The following is a 27592-nucleotide window of genomic DNA, read 5'->3' as shown; positions in this document are numbered from 1 at the left end:
AAAGTCAGTAGGTTGTGTCGAGCCTCATAAAATCTATGTTTGAAGAATTCATGTGAATTTAATTAGTATTAGCCAGGTATATTGAACTGCTGTAATATTTCTCTATGAACCATAATGATATGGTAAAATTACATTTTTTGTGTGGATAGAAGAAAAAGGTCAATGAGAGTTAGTGATAAACATATTTTATAAAATAGATATGACTTTTTCTTTTACTTTCTAGTAAATACAGTAACTCAGACTAAAAAGCATAGTATCCAGTAAGTCTTCAGAGAACATGGTTTGTGCTAACTAGATTATGTCACTTAATTAACATATGAATGGTTACCATGAACTTTCAGAGTTTTTAAACACAGATTGTCCTCTTATGCAGTTTAAACATTTCCCCAGTCTTGTTTGCACTATTAACTTGCTTCCCCCCTGCCCCTTGAAAAAAAGCCCTGCTAAGCAAAGATTAGTTTTAACTTGGGTCCTCTCCAAATGCTCACAAACTGTGAAGTAATGGAAACAAAATAAATGTTTACTGTACTGGATAAATAAAAAGTTGAGTCAAGTTATTTTTTACTGACCCTGAGTGGGGAGGAAGTAGATTTGAAGTTATTTATATTGAACACTGAATTGACTAGTTTGAAATGTGTTGTTTTTGTGATGATTATTATTGGCTTTGGGGTGGAAGAATTTTTTCATTTTTTAAAATTTTATCCAAAATTGACCAATAAGTTTATTCCCTCAGTGATCGCCTATTCCTTCGGGCCAGACTCAGGCAATAAAGTCCTAATGGTCAAATTGGTTCTGTCAGCTGGCCTTGCTGTATAGATTCTCCCTTTGAAACATGTCTTCAGGAGATTTTGGCATATGAAAAAAAATTGAATTTGCCCACAAATTCTCATTAAATGCCCCAAGAAGGAAATTATTATGAAGCCTGTTCATTCAAAGAAATGTTGTTATATGATATAAATAGACAAAGGAGTGCTAATCAGGACTGTCGCATTGCTATGAAAGAAGCCTTTTTTAAAATGCCAACAACCATCTACAATTTAAAATAAGTTATTCTATCATATTGTCAAAGGTTTTTAAAAACTGATAAAAAATACTTTGGCAAGAGCATGGGGAAAAGGGCACCCTCTGCACCATTTGTAGAGATGCAAATTGATCCATTCTTTCTGAAAGGCAGATTTTTAGTATGCTTAAAAAGAAAAATTAACGTATACCCTTCGTCAGAGGACAACTCATGTCAGGAATTTTATCTAAGAAATTTTATATAACTTTCACTCTATGGGCATCTGCATAATTAAAATTATCCTCATTATAACTAAAATTATGCAAATGTCCACAAAGTGAGTGAAAGTTACATGGATATGTACATGTTAATACTCAGCTAGATTTATCCTTATTATTTAAGAATAGATCTTAGATATCTTTCTATACTAGTTCATATAGAACTCCTTAAAATATAGGCTGTTATATGAATGTATTATACTATAATTTATTTAACTACTTCTTATATTATGGATATTTGTTTCCAGATTTTTATACTACGAACAATTCTTATAAAATTTCCTGATTGAAAACATGTGTACAAAATTACTGATGACTTATTGAATAATTCATAAGTAGGTTTTGTTTTCTCCTTTAAATTGATTATTTTTCTCTAATTTGAGTATAAGGAGTGAGCTAGAATCCATCTTTGGTTTCTGGTTATTTTTACCCAAAGTAGTCAACTTTTACTGTAAATCTTTCCAAACAATCTATCTTTTTTCTCAACTATATTATAAAACTCCTATTTTGTTCTAAATTGATATACATTTTTATTGTGGTACAATAAAATGCAAATTTTATTGCATTTATGATATTTTATAAATACCATAAAGTTGTGGTATTTATGGTATTTTTGATATTTTATAAATTTATGGTATTTATGGTATCTTATATATACCATAACATTACAAATAACATAAAATAAAATACCATAAAATGGTTGGGAGGTAGGAAGGACTGACAAAAATTGGTTTTCACCTGGAAAAATATACATACAAGAAGAGCTAGCTAGGAAAGACTGCAGATGTCAGGACAGCTCTCTTTCAGAAAGCAACTAGAAAAGCTGTGTCATACACAGAAAAGCAGGTGTCTGATATGAGCAGCCATGACATCCAGGACTTGAAGGACCAAGGTACTAAATAAAAACAGATTAAACTAAGCTATGCTGAAGGCAGGAAATAATAAAGAGAGAAATTAATAAAATGGGAAGAGAGGGTACCATACAGAAAAATCGACAAAGCCAAAGTTGCTTCTTGAAAACATTCATAAAATTAATAACTTACCTTACAAGATTCATCCAGAATGAAAAAAAGTAACACAATTTCCTAATAACATGGGGAAAGAGATAACTACAGAAACAAATATTGAGGATATTAAGAACAATTGTTTGCCAATAAATACAAAAATGTAGATGGAATGACAAATTCTTTGAAAAATGTAACTTTCTAAAACTGATCCAAAAGTAAATAGAATATTTGAATAAACCCATATTTATTAAAATATTTGTATCTGTAATTAAAAATCTTCCTACAAAAAAACTCCAAGCCCAGAATTTTTCTAAGCATTTAAGGAAGAGAACAGGAACCTGTTTTGTGATACCTAAGTAACTTTAACAATACAATCTGATAAAACTGTATAAAATATACAACACAAAAATCCTAAACACAATCTTAGCAAATTAAATCCAGTGGTATATAAAAAAGGTTACTATATAATGACCAAGTAAGATTTATTGCAGGAATGCAAGACTGCTTTAGCATTTGAAAATCAATGAATGTAATTAACAACATTTTAAAAGCGAAAAAACAAATACCTTATGATCATGTTAATAGGTAAAGGAAAAACATTTTATGAAAACCAACACCTTTTTAGGGTCTATTTCTGATAGACTAAGAACAAAAGGGAACTTCTTTAGTCTGTTCAGAATTTCTATAAATTTGATAGGAAATATTGAAAATGTTCATTCTGAGACTGGGAAAAAGACAAAGATGCCCATACCTCACTTGTATTTTGCACTGTGCTGGAGGTCCTAACACGTGTAATGAAACAAACAAAAAGATGCAAAATGTATGATGACTGGAAAGGAAAAAAACCTACCCTTATTTGAAAGCAAAAACTACCAATAAGCTATGAGAATTATTAACTAAATTTAATAAGGCCCTGAATACTAGGTCAATTTTAAAAATCAATTGTATATGTGAATCTAGCAATGAACATTAGAAAAGGAACTTTGAAAAAGGTACTATTTACAATAATAACAAGAAACATCAAATATCTAGGAATAAATCTAAACAAAGATGTGAAAAATTCTTATATGAAAATTTAAGAAAGCCAAAATAATTATAAGGATATATGATGTTCATGGATCCAAAGCTTCAATATTAAAAAGAAGTACATTTTATCTGAATTTATCTATAAATTAATACAATTCCAACTAAAATGCCAATAGGTAAGTTTTGCGGAAATTGAAAAGTTGATTTCTAAGTTCAAGTGGCAATATCAAGAGGCAAAAGTGTCATTTCAGAAAACATCAGTAAAATGTGTTGGCAAGATGTCAAGCTACTAGAATTGCTGATTGGAGTGCAAATTGATACCACCGCTTTGGGAAACTGCATGGCACTATGTCCCAACAATTCTGCAGAAAGGCAAACATGTATTTTTAGCAGCAAAATTTATCATAGCCCCAAACTAGAAAATACCCAAGTGTCTATTAGTAGTAGTATGAATAAGTACGTTGTGAAACATTAATATTAAATGAACTAAATACAACATGAAGAATCTCACAAACATATTGCTGAGTCAAAGATGACAAATGCAAGGGTATGTATTGTCCAATTCCATTCATATAAAATTGAAAAACAAGAAAAGCTAATTTGTGGTGGTAGAGGGGCTAATAGTAGTTAAATTGTGGAAAGAGATATTGTGAGAGAGAAGAGTGATTCTGGGATGCTGGTAATATTTTTTAATCTTAAATTATAAACATATGATGTATGAACTTTCCCGGGTGATTAAACATCAAGAAACACATTTCTTTCTTTTTTTTCTTTCCTTCTCTCTTTCTTTCATTCTTTCTTATTTATTTATATTTTTGAGACAGAGTCTCACTCTGTTGCCCAGGCTGGAGTGCCGTGGTGTGATCTCGGCTCACTGCAGCGCCCACCTCCCGGGTTCAAGTTATTCTCCTGACTCAGCCTCCAGAGTAGCTGGAACCACAGGCACACAGCACCATCCCTGACTAATTTTTGTATTTTTAGTAGAGATGGTGTTTTACCATGTTGGCCAGGCTGCAACATTTCTTTAAACATGCAAAAATAACCAGGAAAATTCTGAATAATGTGGGGTGTGAGAACAGTCTAGACTATGAAATATTATCATGTATTATGGATCCACATTAATTTAAAAGAGTGCAGTATTGACAGCAGAATAGATAACAACAGGAACAAAGAGCAGGTTCAAAAATGGACCTAAATGCAAAACAAAACTTTTGTACTATGTGTATGTACACAGTTACTTGTAATGCTGGGAAGTTTTAGATATCCATAAGTTGAGTGAGTAAATCAAGTTAAAATCCTAGGTTATTCAAAGGAAGCAAATCACTAAAACAAATATTTAAAATTATGGGCCTCCATGTAAAATGTTGAGCAAAGATTCCCATCACGTCTCAATAACAAATAGAAAAAATCAAAACAAAATGACTTTTCCTATATACTTCTTTTCTTTCTTTAAGATGATGCATAGATTTAAATTGGATGGTGGAGGTGAGGGGGACAAAGGTAACACACTTTCTTATTATGTGAAAAGAGACAAAAATTTGACCCTACGCCCTTTTGTTTATAATCTGTCTGGAGTGAAAAAGTGTTTTGTTTTGTTCATTTAACTAAAACAGGATTGTAAAAGAGTAATGATAGAATGCCACTTCAAATCAAAAAGTGATTTTGTGATCTCTTCAATGCAAAAATCCAAGGGTAAATTTTGTTTTGGGAGAGATTGAATACAGAAGATTAAACACTGTTATCAGGAACTGGCTTCTCTTTCAAGCAGTCATTTCCTCTGTGATTCCAAGATGGCTGCCAGCAGCTTCCTGGCAAGCATCTTTCTGATTTCTCACCCTGTGAAAAGGTGGGGGCATTTGTCTCAGCATTCCCTGCATTAAATTTGTTGAATTAAAATGGAATATTTTGGGGCCCAAACATGTCACACTCATTTCTGAGTCAAACATGCTGCCTAAAGAAATGCACCAATTTGAGTGGTTTAGTCCTAAATTATATGCTCCATGTTTGAGCTAGGGAGGCATGAACACATGGGCTGAGAGTAGGGAATGAAGTGGGCTCCCCAGGCGGAAATTGGGGTAAGGCCATTAAAGAGAGGCTGAATAGAGTCCAGGTGGCAAAGTGTTCACTCTAGGGTAAAATACAGTTGGGATGGGGACAAAAGAAAGAGAGGTGTGACAAATTTAACCTTGATATTTGTTTATTGATATTAAAAAACTAAATAACTACTAAGAACAGAATGTTTTTGTTCTCTAAAAATTCATATGTTGAAGCTCTAATCCCCATTGTGATGATATTTGGAGGTGAGGCCCTTGTGAGGGAGTTAGATGGTGATAATAGAACCCTTAGAAATTGGATTAGTGCCCTTATAAGAAGAAACACAAAAGTGATGATCTTTCTCTCCTTGGTGTGAGGACACAGCAAGTAGATGGCCTTTTACAAACCAGGAAGAGGACTCTCATGAGCACCAAATCAGCTGGCACCTTGATTTTGGATTTCCCAGCCTCCAGAATTGTGAGAAATAAATTTCTGTTGTTTAAGCCATTCAATTTACAGTATTTCATTTCACCAGCCTGAGGAGATTAAGACAATAGCCAAATCTCACTTTTTGAAAAAGTAAAGATATAACGAGGCAGAGAAATATTCCCTATCTCCTACATTTTTCCTGATGTTTTCAAATTTTCTGTGGTTATTTTGGTGACAGTGTTTGTTTCCGTGAGCCAGCCTGGAATGTAAAGCAAGCACTCAGGATAATTGATGATAGCTGCCCCTGCAGAAAAAACTGTCTTGTACCAAAGGGACTGGTTTTTTTTTAATCCTTTTTTTCTATTACTGGTTTTAAATAATGTTTCTGACAAGATCCTACTTTTCTTTCTGTCAACTGTCAGTGAACAGTATTGGGCATTATTTGTGGGGCTGTAAATACATTACATGAAAAAATAATGAGTCCTTAAAAAGTCAAGAGAAATGCCTCCAGAGATATTTACCTAACATGTGATTTATGTAGGTCCAGGAATGAAGTCTCAGAAATTTCCAAATGAGAAGTCTGGAACATAAAATAAAGTCTTTTCCAAATCAGCCTTTGTTGTAGCCCCTGGACACATTTCCATTTTACTTTTAATCTGAAAGTTGGAGAATGTTTTTCATGTTCAACTTAAATTGTTTAGTTAATGGTCTAAGAATAACTCTTGGGAACATCCCTCATCATAGCATGTTATTACTCTATTCTTCTGACTGAATTTGATGTATCTATTGTGTTCTTGCTGCAAAAACCGATCCCTGGGATTAATCATTTTCTTTTTAGCAGCTAGAAATTGTAGACATTTAATGGATATACCTACATCAGTCAATTTAATGAGTCTTATTGTCTAGAGTTTGAAATATACTGATCACTCTAATGTTAAAATATAATTGACATTCATCCTTATTTCAGGTTTCTAAGTTTTCCAACTTTGTCCCTCCTGCCTGCCTGAGAAGGGTAATTTAGTTTAAGCTTAAAAAAAAAAAAAGTTGTCCAGTGCCTGGGAAGTCAAGTGGATCTACTGGGTAATGTTCACAGAGAGTAAACAATCTTTGTGTCATTTACTACAGCACACCTTCAGCAAATCACTTAGCTTCAGTTTCTTTAACAGGACTATTTTGTCATCTTAGTAGGAATTGTTCCATGGAAGGATCGCTGGTTAATATTATCTGGGGGTATCTCTGGCAGCCTTACAGTTGGAAAGAATGGGATGCTGATGTGGCTATGGCATCTGTTGCTGGGTCATGAGCCAGGGCCTCCATCCTCCTTCAGAGGCTAAGCACAAGGCCAAAGGGGTGGACTTCCAGATAAAGGAGACCCAGCCAGTTGTCAAATACAGTTACAAGAAAGTAAGTGCGCTCAAACCTGAGTTATAATTAATGGTTTTTTGTTTATGTTTTGTTTCAGTTGTTTGAATTTATGAACTTTTTGGCAGAGAACGTCATCTTCTGTTACATGGGCCTGGCACTGTTCACGTTCCAGAATCATATCTTTAATGCTTTTTTTATACTTGGTGCCTTTGTATCCTTTGAAATACAGAACATGGGGTGATTAGAGAAAATAACAAATGACTTACTTTTACTGATTATTCTGTTAAATTATTAAAGCAGTTTCCTAAATTCTTCTGCAAGGTTCAGACACAAGGCAGATATGTGATTTCTAGTTAGGGGAGAAAAGCATCCTAAGAAATTTGGACCTCCATTAAATAATTATGGTTCAGGATAAGAACTTTGGAAAGAACTATGGAAATAAAGGGGGAAATTAAAGGAAAAGATATTTTTCAAGTCAAAATATGTTTAACTATAATTATGAATCACTTACATAAAAATTATGTCAGTGTATTCTTTATAGAGAAACAGACTTAATCTGCATTAGAGTATATCAGGAAGCATCCAGGATTATTCAGCTTTAGAAATGTTTTCATTGCAAGATGATGAAATCTCTTTTCCAATGAGGACTTCAAAAATAGGACAGATGATCAAATGAAATGAGCATGATGCATGTGCTTTCAACATTATAAGCATTGTTCAAATGTAGGTTCATTTGAATAAGATAGCACCCTTCCTTTCCTATGAAGACAGATAAAATCTAGACCTCACTTTTAATGCAGGGGTTTTTCCTAGCTCTAGGCCTGGGACAGGAGGTATTTCCAGTGGGAATGGATATCTATCCAAAAGGATGTTGAGCCATTAGGAATGTCCCCAAAGACAGTTAGCAACTGTTGTCCTTCTTCCCACTTGGAAGATGGGCCGAGGCCACCTTGGATCACAGATAATCCTAACAGCCAGGAGAGGCAATTCCTCTCTATAAACTGTGTTCCAATTACACATCTGCATTCGTTTCTTAGTCTCTTTTCATTGAGCATTCAGCTAAACCCTAAAATTTCATCCAAAACCTGGATTTTAAACGGAAGTTACCTCTTCCCAAATAACTCCATCCCATTGAGGACAAACTAGAATAGCCCATCGGGGAAGGAGTCAAAGACAACAAAAAGGGAAAGGTGAAGAGCACCAATATTTTCAAAGACTTTTACTTATAAAACTTTGATTTTAGCAAATTGCCACATAAAGCAACAGTTGTATTATGTAATTAGACAGGTAATTCCTCTCAAAATTAATTCACCAAAAGAAAAAGATATGCAAAGCTTGCTAGATATAGGAAATATAAACTGATAAGAAGGAAGATGGTAAACATGAACAGAAGCACATTTATCCTTTCCAAAGTGCCATTTGGGAAGATAATGCTACAGCATTTGAATGGTCTCTGCCTCACATTTTACAGCAGAATTGAGGATAGTCAGTCATCAGCAATATAAATGTGATTAGAAAATTTACAGTGATTGAAATGGTATTGGGCTAACAATTTTAAAGCCAGTATCAAAGAAAGACAGAATTCTCTATTATTTCTGGGAATAACGACATTGAAATATAAATTTTGAAAGCAAGTTGGACAAATGTGAATTGATATGTTTATTTCTGGTTTTTGGGTCATAATGTAGAGAAGCTTAAGGACATAATATTTAAGCTCAAGGATTCAAACCATCATTGCAGCAACATTTTCCTCAATGGTTCCCTGTGCTTATCTACAGCTAGCAATTTTTGTTGCCAGAGCCTGCAACATATATCCCCTCTCCTTCCTCCTGAATCTAGGCCGAAAACAGAAGATCCCCTGGAACTTTCAGCACATGATGATGTTTTCAGGTATGTGAACTACGTTATGTGTTATTGCTGCTGGTTCTCTCACACTTTTACAGAACATGAAAAACCATGAGGAAATTTAAACCCTTTTGGGGAAACAACTTCTCTTTACCCCACTGTACCTAACACTATGCTGATTCTCCCTAAGTGCTGAGCAACAGCAGGATTTCTCTTTCCACGTGGGAAATGAAGTTAGAGGGAATCTTGTTGGTATGGCTTCAAGGTACCATATCTGGTCGGAAATTGGCCTAAAGTGGACATTAGACTTTCCTCTGACCCATTTCAGATCAACTTTTCATACTGGGGAATTTGAATTATAATTTCATAAAGTGCATGCTCAGGGTAAATAGTTTGTAAATGGTGCCACTCTTATTCAATGTTCCTTCTCTATAAAAACCTTGCTCCTTCCTTATGCAAAACTCCAGAAACTCCTCATGGTTAATACAAAAGCAAATCAGACCTAAGAATGCTCAGTTGTTAGTTGAGAAAACAGATATTAATTGAGCACTCACCAGGTGCCTGAGATGAGTTCTGAGCACCGATTGATGAAACTGACAAGGTCTCTGTTCTCAAGACATTTGTGTTCTAATTGCTTAAACCATACCTCAAGGCTCCTTTCCAAAAGAAAATAAACCAAATGAATTTTCTGACCTTGAAAACCTCTGGGGATTATGGTTTATCTTTAGTCAATTAATTTTCCTACCTTCAGTCTTTCCTTGTTCAAAGACCTTTTGCAGAGATCCTTACATGATTCCTATATAGCTGTACACTTACAATGTGCTCAGAGGTAGTTATTGGGGGATACACGAGAGTATCCCCCAATAAAACCTGCTGTCAGCATGAACAAATACAATTTAGGGTACATAGGGGCATACAGAGAAAGTGAGAGAAATGAACATTTATTAGCATTTGCCATTTGCCACTCACTATTTTTAAATTAATCCTATGAAGCAAATATTAACACATTTTGTAGATGAAGAAACTGAGGTTCAGGATCTCAAAAAGGTTATGAAACTTGGCCAAGAACAAAAGTATTCTTGAACCGATGTCTGTGAGATTCCACCTAAACCCAACCAAGTGTCTCAAAATCCACATTCCTGAGAGCAATAAAAGGCTTGTTTCGCCTTCAGAGCCATTGTAGACTGGTCCATATGGTTAAAGGGGCAGCTGCCAAGCTGAGAGTGAGTCATCGATTCAAATAGGGACAAATGGAGATACAACATTAAATTTGCCCTACTGAAGGCCTCTGACAGTACTTCCTTACATTTCTAGACATGTTAGGGTAAGAGAGAGAGAGTCATAAGGAAGGTGAGAAGTTGGAGTGGTAGGTTATTTTTGACTTAGAACAGTAATAAACTTTGGCAATGAGTTGACTTTTATTATGAGAAAGGAAAAGGTAAACTTGAGCACTCATAAATGGGAAGCAAGCATTGGGTTGCATTTTTTCAAAACATTTCTGGGAATTGGAAAGCACTTTTCCTTCTTTCCCATCAAAACATCAGTAACTTTACTCTGGAGAACAGCAGTTTATTTTCAAAGCTTCAATATTACATTTTAAACATTGCTTTATTTGACAAACAATGCTTTGAGAAAAAGGTAAGGCCTTAGATAATCATGTTAGGTTGTGAATTGTCTGCCCAAATGGCCACCTGGCTTGATGGTTTCTCCAGGCTTTGGCACCTTCTAAGTTTGTTTAACCATAGGATTGTAGCTGCATTAAAACCTCGTAGAGGCCAATTATATGATGTATACAGCCAGGGGATGTGAGGAGGTCCAGAATTTATCTTTATGGTATTCTAAAGCCAGGAGTCAGAAAACTATGGCTCTTGAATCAAATCTGGTCCATGGCTATTTGGTTAACATTATTAAGTTGGAACTCAGCCCAACCCATTTGTTTACTTATTGTCTATGGCTGTTTTTGCAATACAGTGGCAGAGTTGTGAACCATATGTAATCATGTGGTTCATAAAACCTAAAATATTACTGTCTGGCCCTGTTCTGAAGTATCCTTACCCTCTGGGAGAAAAAAAAAAACCCTATCATATTAATGGGGTTGTAGTTATTAGTTTAATTCATGAGAATGCCAATCAGCCAGTTCCCATCATTAAAAAGACAACATGCCAAATTTTCAGGACAGCTACATACATATGGCTCTGATGTCCAGAGAATGCCACCCATTGTCTTCCATATTGAGCATCCATATCACCTGCTGGCATCGGCACTGTTAGTTAGAACTTAGCAGCTTGAACTCAAGGGCACAATCATCTTGGGCCAAGGTACACTTCTTTTATGTATTTGATTGGATTTTTGTTTTGTACACTTTTCACATTGAAATGAATCTGAACATCAAAGAGATTGGGTTTCTTCTTTATATTTCTAATGTCAGTTTTATTAAAAGTTAAAATTGATAGTACTCTTTTACATGGTAGAAATAACATTGGATTTTGCACTAAAAAGCTGTCTTCTTAGCTTTCAAATGAAGAGATAGTAATGTTATATATACATGTAATGGAATCATTGATGCCATGCTCAAAAATCACTTTATACCTTCCTAAACGCTTTCATTGGCACTGCTTTGAGACTCATAGCTACAGTGAGATAGGATAGCCATTATGCTCTCTTTTTTTTCATTTTTTTTATTGTGGTAAAATACACATAACATAAAATTTCCCATCCTAACCATTTTAAGAATACAGTTCAGTGTTATTAAATACATTCAAAATGTGCAACCATCACCACTGTCTACCTCCATGATTCTTTTCATGATGTAAAACTGAAACTCTATACACATTAAACAGTTCATTCCCCCTCCTCCCAGTTCCTGGCAGCCACCATTCTTTGTCTCTATGATTTTGACTTCTTTAGGATCCTCATATAAGTGGAGTCATATAGTATTTGTCTTTTTGTGATTGGTTTATTTCACTTAGCATGACATCCTCAAGGGTCATCCATATTATGGCATATTATAAAATTTCCTCCCTTTTAAAACGGCTGAATAATATTCATTGCATGTATATATCATGTTTTATTTATCTATTCATCTATCAATGGACACTTGGGTTCCTTCCACATGTTAGCTATTCTGAACAATGCTGCTGTAAACATGGGTACACAGACATCTCTTCACAACCTGGCTGTGAATTCTTTTCAATATATACTCAGAAGTAGAATTGCTGGATCATATAGTAATTCTATTTTGAATGTTTTGAGAAGCTGCCATACTGTGTTTTAACGTAACTTTACCATTTTATATTTCTACCAACAGTGCCCAAATGTTCTTATTTCTGTACATTCTGGCCAAAAATTATTTTCTGTTTTTTTGTTTTTTTGTTTTGCTTATGGTAGTCATCCTAATGGGTATGATGTAATAGCTCATTGTTCTTTTGATTTGCATTTCCTTCATTAATAGTGATGCTAAGCATTTTTTTCATGAGCTTACTAGCCATGTGTGCATTTTCTTTTTTATTATTATTATACTTTAAGTTCTAGGGAACATGTACACAACATGCAGGTTTGTTACAACATGTGCCATGTTGGTGTGCTGCACCCATTAACTCATCATTTACATTAGGTATATCTCCTAATGCTATCCCTCCCCCCTACTCCCTCCCCACAATAGGACCTGGTGTGTGATGCTCCCCTTCCTGTGTCCAAGTGATCTCATTGTTCAATTCCCACCTATGAGTGAGAACATGCGGTATTTGGTATTCTGTTCTTGCAATAGTTTGCTGAGAATGATGGTTTCCAGCTGCAACCATGTCCCTACAAAGGACACGAACTCATCCTTTTTTATGGCTGCATAGTATTCCATGGTGTATATGTGCCACATTTTCTTAATCCAGTCTGTCACTGATGGACATTTGGGTTGATTCCAAGTCTTTGCTATTGTGAATAGTGCTGCAATAAACATACGTGTGCATGTGTTTTTACAGCAGCGTGACTTATAATCCTTTGGATATATCCCCAGTAATGGGATGGCTGGGTCAAATGGTATTTCTATTTCTAGATCCTTGAGGAATCGCCACACTGTTTTCCACAATGGTTGAACTAGTTTACAGTCCCACCAACAGTGTAAAAGTGTTCCTATTTCTCCACATCCTCTCCAGCACCTGTTGTTTCCTGATTTTTTAATGATTGCCATTCTAACTGGTGTGAGATGGTATCTCATTGTGCTTTTGATTTGCATTTCTCTGATGGCAAGTGATGATGAGCATTTTTTCATGTGTCTGTTTGCTGCATGAATGTCTTCTTTTGAGAAGTGTCTGTTCATATCCTTTGCCCACTTTTTGATGGGGTTGTTTGTTTTTTTCTTGTAAATTTGATTGACTTCTTTATAGGTTCTGGATATTAGCCCTTTGTCAGATGAGTAGATTGCAAAAATGTTCTCCCATTCTGTAGGTTGCCTGTTCACTCTGATGGTAGTTTCTTTTGCTGTGCAGAAGCTCTTTAGTTTAATTAGATCCCATTTGTCAATTTTGGCTTTTCTTACCATTGCTTTTGGTGTTTTAGACATGAAGTCCTTACCCATGCCTATGTCCTGAATGGTATTATCTAGGTTTTCTTCTAGGGTTTTTATGGTTTTAGGTCTAACATTTAAGTCTCTAATCCATCTTGAATTAATTTTCATACAAGGAGTAAGGAAAGGATTCAATTTCAGCTTTCTACTTATGGATAGCCAATTTTCCCAGCACCATTTATTAAATAGGGAATCCATTCCCCATTTCTTGTTTTTGTCACGTTTGTCAAAGATCAGATGGTTGTAGATGTGTGGTATTATTTCTGAGGGCTCTGTTCTGTTCCATTGGTCTATGTCTCTGTTTTGGTACCAGTACCATGCTGTTTTGGTTACTGTAGCCCTGTAGTATAGTTGGAAGTCAGGTAGCGTGATGCCTCCAGCTTTGTTCTTTTGGCTTAGGATTGTCTTGGCAATTTCGGGCTCTTTTTTGGTTCCATATGAACTTTAAAACAGTTTTTTCCAGTTCTGTGAAGAAAGTCATTGGTAGCTTAATGGGGATGGCATTGAATCAATAAATTACCTTGGGCAGTATGGCCATTTTCACAATATTGATTATTCCTATTCATGAGCATGGTATGTTCTTCCATTTGTTTGTGTCCTCTTTTATTTCACCGAGCAGTGATTTGTAGTTCTCCTTGAAGAGGTCCTTTACATCCCTTGTAAGTTGGATTCCTAGGTATTTTATTCTCTTTGAAGCTATTGTAAATGGGAGTTCATTCATGATTTGGCTCTCTGTTTGTCTGTTACTGGTGTATAAGAATGCTTGCGATTTTTGCACATTGATTTTGTATCCTGAGACTTTGCTGAAGTTGCTTATCAGCTTAAGGAGATTTTGGGCTGAGCTAATGGGGTTTTCTAAATATACAATCATGTCATCTGCAAAGAGGGACAATTTGACTTCTTCTTTTCCTAACTGAATACCCTTGATTTCTTTCTCTTGCCTGATTGCCCTAGCCAGAACTTCCAACACTATGTTGAATAGGAGTGGTGAGAGAGGGCATCCCTGTCTTGTGCCAGTTTTCAAAGGGAATGCTTCCAGTTTTTGCCCATTCAGTATGATATGGCTGTGGGTTTGTCATAAATAGCTCTTATTATTTTGAGAAACGTTCCATCAATACCGAATTTATTGAGAGTTTGTAGCATGAAGGGCTGTTGAATTTTGTCAAAGGCCTTTTCTGCATCTATTGAGATAATCATGTGGGTTTTGTCTTTGGTTCTGTTTATATGCTGGATTACGTTTATTGATTTGCGTATGTTGAACCAGCCTTGCATCCCAGGGATGAAGCCCACTTGATCATGTTGGATAAGCTTTTTGATGCGCTACTGGATTCGGTTTGCCAGTATTTTATTGAGGATTTTTGCATCGATGTTCATCAGGGGTATTGGTCTAAAATTCTCTTTTTTTGTTGTATCTCTGTCAGGCTTTGGTATCAGGATGATGTTGGCCTCATAAAATGAGTTAGGGAGGATTCCCTCTTTTTCTATTCATTGGAATAGTTTCAGAAGGAATGGTACCAGCTTCTCCTTGTACTTCTGGTAGAATTTGGCTGTGAATCCGTCTGGTCTTGGACTTTTTTTGGTTGGTAGGCTATTAATTATTGCCTCAATTTCAGAGCCTGCTATTGGTCTATTCAGGTATTCAACTTCTTCCTGGTTTAGTCTTGGGAGAGTGTAAGTGTCCAGGAAATTATCCATTTCTTCTAGGTTTCCTAGTTTATTTGCATAGAGGCGTTTATAGTATTCTCTGATGGTAGTTTGTATTTCTATGGGGTCGGTGGTGATATCCCCTTTATCATTTTTTATTGCATCTATTTGATTCTTCTCTCTTTTCTTCTTTATTAGTCTTGCTAGCGGTCTATCAATTTTGTTGATCTTTTCAGAAAACCAGCTCCTGGATTCATTGATTTTTTGGATGGTTTTTTGTGTCTCTATCTCCTTCAGTTCTGCTCTGATCTTAGTTATTTCTTGCCTTCTGCTAGCTTTCGAATGTGTTTGCTCTTGCTTCTCTAGTTCTTTTAATTGTGATGTTAGGGTGTCAATTTTAGATCTTTCCTGCTTTCTCTTCTGGGCGTTTAGTGCTATAAATTTCCCTCTACACACTGCTTTAAATGTGTCCCAGAGATTCTGGTATGTTGTATCTTTGTTCTCATTGGTTTCAAAGAACATCTTTATTTCTGCCTTCATTTCATTTTGTACCCAGTAGTCATTCAGGAGCAGGTTGTTCAGTTTCCATGTAGTTGAGCAGTTTTGATTGAGTTTTTTAGTCCTGAGTTCTAGTTTAATTGCACTGTGATCTGAAAGACAGTTTGTTATAATTTCTGTTCTTTTACATTTGCTGAGGGGTGCTTTACTTCCAACTATGTGGTCAATTTTGGAATAAGTGCCATGTGGTGCTGAGAAGAATGTATATTCTGTTGATTTAGGGTGGAGAGTTCTGTAGATGTCTATTAGGTCCTCTTGGTGCAGAGTTGAGTTCAATTCCTGGATATCCTTGTTATCTTTCTGTCTCGTTGATCTGTCTAATGTTGACAGTGGGGTGTTAAAGTCTCCCATTATTATTGCATGGGAGTCTAAGTCTCTTTGTAAGTCTCTAAGGACTTGCTTTATGAATCTGGGTGCTCCTGTATTGGGTGCATACATATTTAGGATAGTTAGCTCTTACTGATGAATTGATCCCTTTACCATTATGTAATGGCCTTTTTTGTCTCTTCTGATTTTTGATGGTTTAAGTCTGTTTTATCAGAGACTAGGATTGCAACCCCTGCTTTTTTTTGTTTTCCATTTGCTTGGTAGATCTTCCTCCATCCCTTTATTTTGAGCCTATGTGTGTCTCTGCATGTGAGATGGGTCTTCTGAATACAGCAAACTGATGGATCTTGACTCTTTACCCAATTTGCCTGTCTGTGTCTTTTAATTGGACCATTTAGTCCATTTACATTTAAGGTTAATATTGTTATGTGTGAACTTGATCCTGTCATTCTGATATTAGCTGGTTATTTTGCTTGCTAGTTGATGCAGTTTCTTCCTAGCATCGAGGGACTTTACATTTTAACATGTTTTTGCAATGGCTGGTACCTGTTGTTCCTTTCCATATTTAGTGCTTCCTTCAAGATCTTTTGTAGGGCAGGCCTGGTGGTGACAAAATCTCTAAGCATTTGCTTGTCTGTAAAGGATTTTATTTCTCCTTCACTTATGAAACTTAGTTTGGCTGGATATGAAAATCTGGGTTGAAAATTCTTTTCTTTAAGAATGTTGAATATTGGCCCCCACTCTCTTCTGGCTTGTAGAGTTTCTGCTGAGAGATCTGCTGTTACTCTGATGGGCTTCCCTTTGTGTGTAACCCAACCTTTTTCTCTAGCTGTCCTTAACATTTTTTCCTTCATTTCAACTTTGGTGAATCTGACAATTATGTGTCTTGGAGTTGCTCTTCTCGAGGAGTATCTTTGTGGCGTTCTCTGTATTTCCTGAATTTGAATGTTGGCCTGCCTTACTAGGTTGGGGAAGTTCTCCTGGATGATATCCTGCAGAGTGTTTTCCAACTTTGTTCCATTTTCCCTGTCACTTTCAGGCACACCCATCAGACGTAGATTTGGTCTTTTCACATAATCCCATATTTCTTGGAGGCTTTGTTCATTTCTTTTCACTCTTTTTTCTCCACACTTCTCTTCTTGCTTCATTTCATTCATTTGATTTTCAATCACTGATACTCTTTCTTCCATTGATTGAGTTGGTTACTGAAGCTTGTGCATTTGTCGTGTATTTCTCGTGTTATGGTTTTCATCTCTATCCGTTCTTTTAAGGTCTCTGCACTGATTATTCTAGTTATCCATTCATCCATTCTTTTTTCAAGGTTTTTAGTTTCTTTGCGCTGGTTACATAGTTCCTCCTTTAGCTCTGAGAAGTTTGATCGACTGAAGACTTCTTCTCTCAACTCGTTGAAGTCATTCTCCTTCTAGCTTTGTTCCATTGCTGGCGATGAGCTGTGTTCCTTTGGAGGGGGTGATGCGCTCTGATTTTTTGAATTTCCAGCTTTTCCGTTCTGCTTTTTCCCCATCTTTGTGGTTTTATCTGCCTTTGGTCTTTGATGATAGTGACATACTGGTGGGGTTTTGTTGTGGGTGTCCTTTCTGTTTGTTAGTTTTCCTTCTAACATTCAGGACCCTCAGCTGTAGAGCTATTGGAGTTTGCTTGAGGTCCACTCCAGACCCTGTTTTCCTGGCTATCAGCAGCAGAGGCTGCAGAAGATAGAATATTGCTGAATAGCAAGTGTTGCTGTCTGATTCTTGCTCTGGAAGCTTCATCTCAGGGGTGTACCCCGCAGTGTGGGGTGTGAGGTGTCGGTCTGCACCCAGTGGGCGATATCTCCCAGTTAGGCTACTCAGGGGTCAGGGACCCACTTGAGCAGACAGTCTGTCCGTTCTCAGATCTCAACCTCCATGCTGGGAGATCCACTGCTCTCTTCAAAGCTATCAGACAGGGGTATTTACCTCTGCCGAGGTTTCTGCTGCTTTTTGTTTAGCTATACCCTGTCCCCAGAGGAGGAGCCTACAGAGGCAGGCAGGCCTCCTTGAGCTGTGGTGGGCTCCACCCAATTTGAGCTTCCAGATGGCTTTGTTTACCCACTTAAGCCTCAGCAATGGCGGGCGCCCCTCCCCCAGCCTCACTTCCACCTTGCAGTTAGATCTCAGACTCTGTGCTAGCAATGAGGGAGGCTCCATGGGCATGGGACCCTCTGGGCCAGGTGTGGGATATAATCTCCTGGTGTGCCATTTGCTAAGACCCTTGGTAAAGCGCAGTATTAGAGTGGGAGTTACCCAATTTTCCAGGTGTTGTGTGTCTCAGTTTCCCTTGGCTAGGAAAAGGAATTCCCTTCCCCCTTGTGCTTCCCAGGTGAGGTGATGCCTCGCCCTGCTTCAGCTCTCGCTGGTGGGGCTGCACCAGCTGACCAGCACTGATTGTCCGGCACTCCCCAGTGAGATGAACCTGGTACCTCAGTTGAAAATGCAGAAATCACCCATCTTCTGTGTCACTCATGCTAGGAGCTGGAGGCTGGAGCTGTTCCTATTCAGCCATCTTGGGCGCGCCCCTCCAAAAGAAGTCCATTTGTGTATTTTCTTTGGAGAAACTTCTGTTCAAGTCTTAAGCTATTTTATAAATGGGGTCTTTTGTCATTGAGTTTTAGGAGTTTTCTATTTCCTGAATACTGATCCTTTATCAGACATATGATTTGCAAATATCTTCTTCCATTCCATGAGCTGCCTTTTTTACTCTGTTTACATTGTATTTCGATGCCCAATATTTTTTAAATTTTTGTGAAATTTAATTTGTCTATTTTTTCTTTTGTTGCCTGTGCTTTTAGAGTCTTAGCTAAGAAATGATTGCCAAATCCAATGTTGTGACATTTTTGTCCTATTTTTTTTCTGAGAGTTTTACAGTTTTAGGCCTTACATTTAAGTTTTTGATCCATTTGAGTTAATTTTTACATATGACATTGCTTTGATTACCGTAGCTTTATAGTAAGTTTTGAAATTTGGAAGTACAGGTCTTTCTGCTTTGTACTTTTTCAAGATTGTTTTGGTTATTTGGGGCCTCTTGAAATTCTGTATTAATTTGAGGATAGGTTTTACTATTTCTTTAAAAATGCCATTGGGATTTTGATAGGGACTGCATTGAATCTGTAAATTACTTTGGGTTGTATTAACAACAATATTAAGTCTCCTAATCCATAAGCATAAGATGTTTCCCTTTATTTATTTCTTCTTTAATTTATTTTGGTAATGTTTTGTAGTTTTCACTGTACAAGTCTTTCACCTCCTTGGTTAAGTTAATTCCTAAGTATTTTATTATTTCTGATGCTATTGTGATTGGAATTATTTTCATAATTTTAATTTTAGATTGTTCATTGTGAGGGTATAACAATGCAATTGATTTTTGCATGTTGACTTTATATCTTGCTACTTTGCTTAATTCATTTATTAGTTTTAACAGGTTTTTTGTGAAATCTTTAGGAAATTCTACATATAAAATTATATTATCTATAAACAGAGATAATTTTCCTTCTTTTTCCATTTGAATACCTTTATTTCTTTCTCATGATTAATTTCTCTGGCTAGAATTTCTAATATGATGTTAAATAGAAGTGGTCAAAGTGGGCATTTTTGTCTTATTCCTGACCTTAGAGTAAAAGACTTTAGTCATTCATCATTGAGTATGATATTTGCTATTTTTTATATACAGCGTTTATTATGTTAAGATAGTTTCCTTCTATTCCTAGTTGGTTTTTTTTTATCATAAAATGTTAAATTTTATCAAATGATATTTCTGTATCAATTGAGATGATCACGTACTTTTCTTCTTCATGCTGTTAGTGGGGTGTATTACACTCATTGATTTTTGCATGTTGTACACAACATGGCATTCCAGGAACAAATCTCACTTGGTCATCGTGTATGGTTCTTTTAATATGCTACTGAATTCAATTTGCTAGCATTTTGTCGAGAACTTTGCATTTATGTTCATAAGGAATAGCAGTCTGTGGTTTTCTTATTGTATCTTTCTCTGACTTTGATATCACAGTAATGTTGGCTTTATGAAATGAGATAAGAAGCGCTTCCTCCTCTTCAAGTTTTTGGAAAAGTTTGTGAAGGATGGGTATTAGTTTTTCTTTAAATGTTTTGTAGAAATCACCTGTGAAACCATGAAATCCAGAGCTTTTCTTTGTGAGGAGATTTTTGATTACTGATTGAATCTTATTATTAGTTGTAGGTCTAATTCAGATTTTTCATTTCTTCATGCTTTTATCTAGGTAAGCTTTGTATTTCTAGGAAGGTATCCATTTCATCTAGATTATTCAATTTGTTAGCATAAAATTATTCATAGTGCTCTCTTATTCTTGTTATTCTCTAATTCTTGTCATTTCTCTAGAATTGGTAGTAAAATCACCAGTATTATTTCTAATTTTAGTAACTTGAGTCTTCTCTCTTTTTTCTTAGTCCATCTAATTAAAGGTTTGTCAATTTTATTGGTCTTTCCAAAGAACCATTTTTTTTGTTTCATTTATTTTTTCCATTATTTTTATTTTCTCTATTTTATTTATCTCTAATCTTTATTATTTCCTTTCTTCTACCTCTGAGTTTAATTTGTTTTTCTTTTTCTTGTTTATTTAAGTCGTGAAGTTAGGTTGTTGGGTTGTTGATTTGAAATCGTTCTTGTTTTTTAATGTAAGTATTTAAAGTAAGTCTTAGCACTGTTTTCACTATGTCTTATAAGTTTGGGTATGTTGTGTTTTCTTTTCATTCACCTCTTAGTGTTTTCTAATTTTTCTTCTGATTTTATTCGTGATCCATTGATTATTTAAAAGTATGTTATTTAATTTCCATAAATGCATGAATTTTCCAGTTTTACATCTGTTGTTGATTTCTAACTTCCACTGTGGTCCTATTTTTAAAAAATCTATTAGGGAGTCTTAATGTGTGGTCTAACCTATGGTCTATCCTGGAAAATGTCTCATATGCACTTGAGAAGAATGTGTATGTTGTTGTCATTGGGTAGATTGTCCTGTATATGTCTGTTAGATCTAGTTGGTTTATCGTCCTGTTTATGTTTTCGATCCCCTTACTTATATTCTATCTGGCTATTATGTTCATCATTGAGAATTTAAGTCTCCAACTATTATTGTAGAATTGTCTATTTCTCCATTCCATTTTGTCAGTTTTTCCTTCATATATTATGGTGGTCTGTCATTAGGTATGTAAAAGTTTATAATTGTTTATAATTGTTTTATCTTCTTGCAGTATTGAAACTTTCATTAATCTTTGTCTTTTGTAAATGTTTTTGACTTAAAATCTACTTTGTCTGATATTAGTATAGCTACTCCCTTCTGTTTTTTGGTCAGTATGTGCTGGGAATATCTTTTCCTAGCCTTTTCTTCTCATCTGTTTGTGTCATTGGACCTAAAATCAGTCTCTTTAGACAGCATATAGCTGGATCATATGTTTTCATCCATTCTGCCAAACCTGTCTTTTGGTTAGAGTGTTTAATACATTTACATTTAAAGTAATTACTGGTAAGAAAGAGGTTCTGTCATTTTGAAATATATTTTCTATACACCTTACAGCATTCTTGTCCCTCATTTACTGCACTACTGCCTTTTGTGTTTAGTTGATTCTTTGTAGTGAAATGTTTAAATTCCTTTCTCACTTTCTTTTGTGTATATTCTATAGCTATTTTCTTTGTGGTTACCATGGAGTTTACACTTAAGATCCTGAAGCTACAACATTCTAATTTAAATTTACATCAGTTTAACATGAAAAACATACAAAAACTCTGCCTCCTTTACAACTGTGTCCCCACCTCTTTTGTCTGTCAATGTTACAGAACTGTATCTTTATACAATGTGTTACCAAAAATACAAACTAATAATTCTTTAATATGCATTAGTCTCTTAAATTATGTAGAAAACAAACTGTGGAGTTATAAACCAAAGTTATAATAATATTAGCTCTTATACTGACAATTTTTTTAATGTATTCATCTCTTAAATCACATAGAAAAGAAAAAGTGAAGTTACAAACCATGTAATAATACTAGCTTTTTAATTGTCCATGAATTTACCTTTACTGAGTTCCCTGTTTCTTCATATGGCTCAAATTACTACTTAGTATTCTTTAATTTCACCCCGCAGGACTCTCTTGAGGGATTTCTCAAAGGATAGGTTCAATGATAATGAAACCTCCCCAGCTTTTGTTTACTTGGGAATGCCTTAATTTCTCCCTCACTTTTGAAGAACAGTTAGTTTTGCCACATATAGAAATCTTGGTTGACAAGTGGTTTTTGTTTTTGTTTTGTTTTTTTATTTTTTTATTTTAGTGCTTTGACTATATCGGCCTACTGCCTTCTGACCTCCAAAGTTTCTGTTGAGAAATCTGCTGATAATCTTGTTAAGGATCCCTTATATGTGTGAGTACCTTCTCTCTTGGTGCTTTCAACATTCTTTAAAAAGTTTGAAAGTGTTTCGGTCCGCATCTCTTTGAGTTCATCTGCTTGGAGTTTGTGAAGCTTCTTGGGTGTTTCTATTCATGTCTATCTCTTTATTGGTATTTCCTTTTTGCTTATATATCTTTTTTTTTTTTTACTTTCTCCACATTTTCGTTTTAGTTCTTCAAGCATCTTTAAGATAGTTGTTTTGAAGTCTGCTTAAAAGTCTTTGTCTAGTACATCTGCCATCAGGTCTTTTTCAGGGATAGTTTCTTTTATTTATTTTTTTTTTTACTTTGAATGGCCATACTTTCCTGTTTCTCTGTATGACTTGTTATTTTTTGTTAAAAACTTGACATTTGAGTCTAATATTTGGTAACTCTGGAAATCACATTTCCCCTTTCCCAGGGTTTGCTGGATTTGGGTGTTTGTTTGTTTGTTTGTTGTTGTTGATTTTGTTGTTATAGACTGTCTCTGTTCTGGGAATCAGCCTGAGATATAAACATAAGGTCTCCTCAGGTCCTTTCTAAGCCCATGCCTTTCCTTGGGCTTGCAAAGTCACTTCCTAATTTCTCTGTATATGTAGTTACTTTTTAATGACCTAATCTTTAATGTCAGGCCCCCAAAAGGAGAAAAAGAAAATCAAAGGTGAAAAAATTAAAAGGGTGTTGGCCCTTTAAATCTCCTGACGGTCACTTCAGCTGAGGGGAGGAGCTTCCCAATAAGGGGAGGTGCAATAACAATGGCAGCGATTTTGTCTACATCTCTTTGATCAGAACCAGCATCAGTGATCAGAGCACAGATTTTTGATATTTGGAGAACAGAGTCCTTTTTGCTCACCCTGGCTCCTGCAAACTGTTTACAAGTTGCTCCAGGAACACTTGGCACAGTTGCCTGCCACAGGGCTGAAGGGCGAGGGTTGGAATACTTGCTACTGTGCTAAGAACTATAATTGACCAAAATTAACCACAATTACTTCCCAAGCCTTCTCCTAGAAGTTGCAATCCTTCAATATACTCCAGAATTCCAAAATAGTTACATTATACAGATTCTGCCAGTATAATAGTTGTCCAGGTGGGGAAACAAATTTCTAGTACTTCCTACTCTGCCCTGTTCCCAGCATCCTATTATTGGTCTCTTCTTACAGATTAAAAAATAATAACAATGAGACAAGGGGAGTTTGGGTATCTTGCTCACAATCTCTTAACCCTGAGTTGAACCCAGGCCTCTCGATTTTGAACTTAGAAACTTCTCTTCTACATAACACAACCTCAGATTTACTTTCAAAGTCATGAGAACAAAAGATAAATCAAAATCACGTCCTTTCTAATCCAGGCCAACCCCAGCATGTCTAACATGTCCCTCATGCAAACCTGACCCCCATCCAGTTCATAACAAAGCCAATATGTGGACAACACCCGCTCCCAGCCCTAGGCTCAGGATCTACACTGCACCCACTGACCCCCATCAGGTATCGGGTGATGTATCAGGTGAGGTCATCACATGCAGGGTGGTATTTTTCTTCAGAAGAGAATGCTGCAGACTCAGCTTTGATTTTCTGCATGAATTCTGATAGCTATACATTACTTAGGTCCTAAAGTTTTAAATATATTTGCCAGAAAACAAAGCACTTGAAAGGTCAACTTAAGGTAACATAAACGAGAGGAGAAGGTTAACAAAATAGATCAAACAACACACTGTCTAGCCTTTTCTAGGTGTATGAGAGCAAAACCCGCTCAACCCAGAAGAAAAAGCCAATCCCCTTAAAGAGTATTTGATTATAAATATAGTTTAATGTTTCTTAACTATGACTAGAGTATTTTTTCATCCAATAAGAGAATGACTTTAGTAACCCTCTGACACAATCTAGTTGGCCTGCTTCATGAGTAAGTGTAGATGAAGCCTTTCTTCACATAGCTCAAAACATTTTGCAAAGAGTTCTTTGGAGAAGGTAAACAATGACACTCAATCTAAAAAAGGAGTGTGAATTTATTTCTTTATTTCCTCATTCACAGTCATCCAGATAGTCATTCATTCAGCAGACATTGATTGATGCACTCTCTTGGGTAGGTATTTGTGTGAACAAGACAAAGATGAGGGCCCTGCCCTTAAGAGAAAGCTGGGCTTGGCTCCAGTTTGATTCAGTAAGGCAGCACACCTCAGGGGTTCAAAGACCAAATAAGAACCTAAAATTTCTGTCTTAGTCAGTGACTCTTACCATATGATAAATGCTTGTCCATTATCTTTACCCTCAACTTCTTAATGCCTTTCGGCACTGGGCAGAGAAGCTTTCCAAGCAGAAGTGGATTCTCTGTGAACTTAATAAACTTCAGCTTTAGGATCCCTTTCACATGGTCCTTTCTGAGATCCTGAGAGGGGCCCTACCAGTGTGTTCTGATGAGCATAGAAAGTTTGCATAAGTAAGATATTTTGTACTATTTTTCTTAAAGTAGGCCTCAAAATTTATAAGCTTCAGGCCCCACAAAACCTGAGGCAGACCTGCGTCCAAATCTGGATGCACCTGGATGTAAAAGTTTAAGAAAGATTTAGCTGGCCAGGCGCGGTGGCTCACGCCTGTAATCCCAGCACTTTAGGAGGCCGAGGCGGGCGGATCACGAGGTCAGGAGATCGAGACCATCCTGGCTAACACAGTGAAACCCTGTCTCTACTTAAAAAAAATGCAAAAAATTAGCCGGGCGTGGCGGCGGGCGCCTGTAGTCCCAGCTACTCAAGGCTGAGGCAGGAGAATGGCCTAAACCCGGGAGGCGGAGCTTGCTGTGAGCCAAGATCACACCACCGCACTCCAGCCTGGGCGACTGAGCGAGACTCCGTCTCAAAAAAAAAAAAAAAAGGAAAGAAAAAAGAAAGATTTAGCTACTTCTGACTCATCTCCTGGTGGTGAGAAAGGCCTTTGGTGAGCATTGAAGCAAGGGCTTGAAGCTGTGTAGATGACTCCAGTTCAGTAATGTTTTTGAGTAAAGCTCACGTTGTTGGTGGATGACTCTACTGCTACTCTCCACCCCCACCTCCACCCCATTACCTCTAGAGCCAATGAAACTCACCTAGCATGAATCCCACCTGATTTATTGTCTGTAGACTACTCATCTACACACATGACGCCTTGGAACGTGAAAATGCCACATGGGTGTCAAGGTCAGAAATCTGTCTCCTCTGTCTTGAGAAGTTTTTAATAATGCAAATTCTGATCTTGGTATCTCCAATGCAGTTAAGAGTCGATCAGGAGAGCTTACCCTGAGACATTTTTAAGACCCTCTTTAAATTCAAGGCCAGGAGGCCATAACTGCTCTGCTGTATCGTGCGACACCCAGCACAAAGGGCTTAAGAGGAATGCTAAGCTCCCCTGAAACTGTTCCTGTTGCTCTTGAGCATAACCCTAGTTAATGCCACGAGTGAATAGCCCCGCCTCAGCTCTCAGTTCCCTTGAAACCAAAGAGGCAGCACTCTGTTGTTTAAATTAAAGGAGGAGATGTGCTTTGCACAAATTAGCTTCCCTATTGATGTGGTGCATATTACAAAGATCAGTCCACTTGTTTTAATTCAAATCTATGTGCTGCAATTTTTATTTAATTTAAAACTAAATAAGAACCAGGAGTTGCTGGAAGGAGGGGAAATGCCAAGCCCAACTTAGCCCTGGCAGCCTTCCTGAAACCACTGTGACTTGGGTACTGTGAACTACTGGGCTAAAGAGCCACGGTGCAGAGCTGCTGAGCTTATCTAACCAGGAGGGAGTTTAGGAAAGCACCTGGGAAGGTTGTAGGAGCCAGATGATAGGTCAGCGAACACTGCTTCTCAAATTCGTTGACTTCTATTTTTGAGAAGGCACTTTTGAGAAGGCATTGAAACCCCAAAATGTCCTATCACAAAAACTACGAAAAGTTTTAACCAGCAAAATGTGACCACAGTACATGGATTTATACAAAACTTCATCCATGAGCTCACATAGCCATAAAACAACAGCACCAACTATTGCCAGGCTTTGCTACTAATGTTCCTGACTCATTTTGTTGTGCACTAGCACTCATTCACATTCAAATAACTGCTGACACCAAAGGATTAAGAAAAAGGCATGGAAGACAAACTTTAAATTCAGAAAATGTTTTCATGAACATGTACTTGTTCCCCTCTCAATTGTGAAAAGGCTGCCATTGCTACTCAAGTTTTGTGGAGCACTGTTCTGCAGCTCATGGAACCCCAGTGTTCTATGGAAGCAGTTTTTAAGAGCCCCTGTCAAGGTGTAGACCACCTTTCCCAGTGTCTTTTGGGTGACCAACTGATCAAGCCATGGTGAGAATCCAATTTGAGACATTGACCCCAAAGGACCTTATCCAGCTGACATCAATGACAGCCAGAAAGGAAACATAAGTGAAACTCATGAAAGTGAAGAACCAAGGTCATTGTTTCAGCAGTGCCTAGAAATAAGAATCCATGTCTATGGCTATCCAGGCTAATGGAACTCCATTAAGCTACCAGGACCGTCCCACAGCAATTACCAGTCCCCATGTAAAGGCGATGCTTCCATGCTGTCTTGATCCTTGATATCCAAAAGTGTGGTCCTTAGGCCAACAGCTTTGGCATCCCTTAGAAGCTTATTAAAAGCACTGAATCCAAATCTGCATTGTAACAAGATCTTCAGGTAATTCATGTGCACATGGAAGTTTGAGAAGCATGTTTCAGAACACAGTTACAATTCATGGTTTTTCTTCCGAACCTCTCTCTTCAATACATTTCTCCCATCTCATTCTGTTTGGCTTTAGACCCTCTTAGATGCCAACCTCGCCTCTTGTTCTTCCATTTGCCATCTGATCAGCATAATGCTGCTTATCTAGTTATTGAATTTCTTGTGGTTCCTTCAGCATGCTAAGGTCTTCCTCCCTATTCACTCAGGCTGTCCTTATGCCTGGAACCCTTTCCACATGCACCCACCCTCACTCGCTTTTTTTGTTTTATTCTTTGGATCTCAGTTTAGACATCACTTCTGATAAGAAGCCTTTGTAACTTCTCTGGTCTGGGTTTGTGTCACTTTCATCTGTTTCCATAGCTCCCAATACTTCTC

At 36.7% G+C, this 27592-nt stretch overlaps 1 protein-coding gene across 1 annotated transcript in view; it reads left to right on the top strand.

Moving 5' to 3' along the window:
* Positions 1–27592, top strand: part of SLC9A9 (solute carrier family 9 member A9) — a 605167-nt gene that overhangs the window by 355099 nt on the left and 222476 nt on the right. Inside the window, exons 10-11 of the mRNA XM_001111715.5 lie at positions 7237–7350; positions 8918–9029. Coding sequence (XP_001111715.2) covers positions 7237–7350; positions 8918–9029 — 226 coding nt within the window. The remainder of the gene's footprint in view (positions 1–7236; positions 7351–8917; positions 9030–27592) is intronic.

Source organism: Macaca mulatta, chromosome 2 (genome assembly GCF_049350105.2).
Source record: "Macaca mulatta isolate MMU2019108-1 chromosome 2, T2T-MMU8v2.0, whole genome shotgun sequence".
NCBI lineage: Eukaryota > Metazoa > Chordata > Mammalia > Primates > Cercopithecidae > Macaca > Macaca mulatta.
This window is presented reverse-complemented; position numbering and strand designations above follow the sequence as displayed.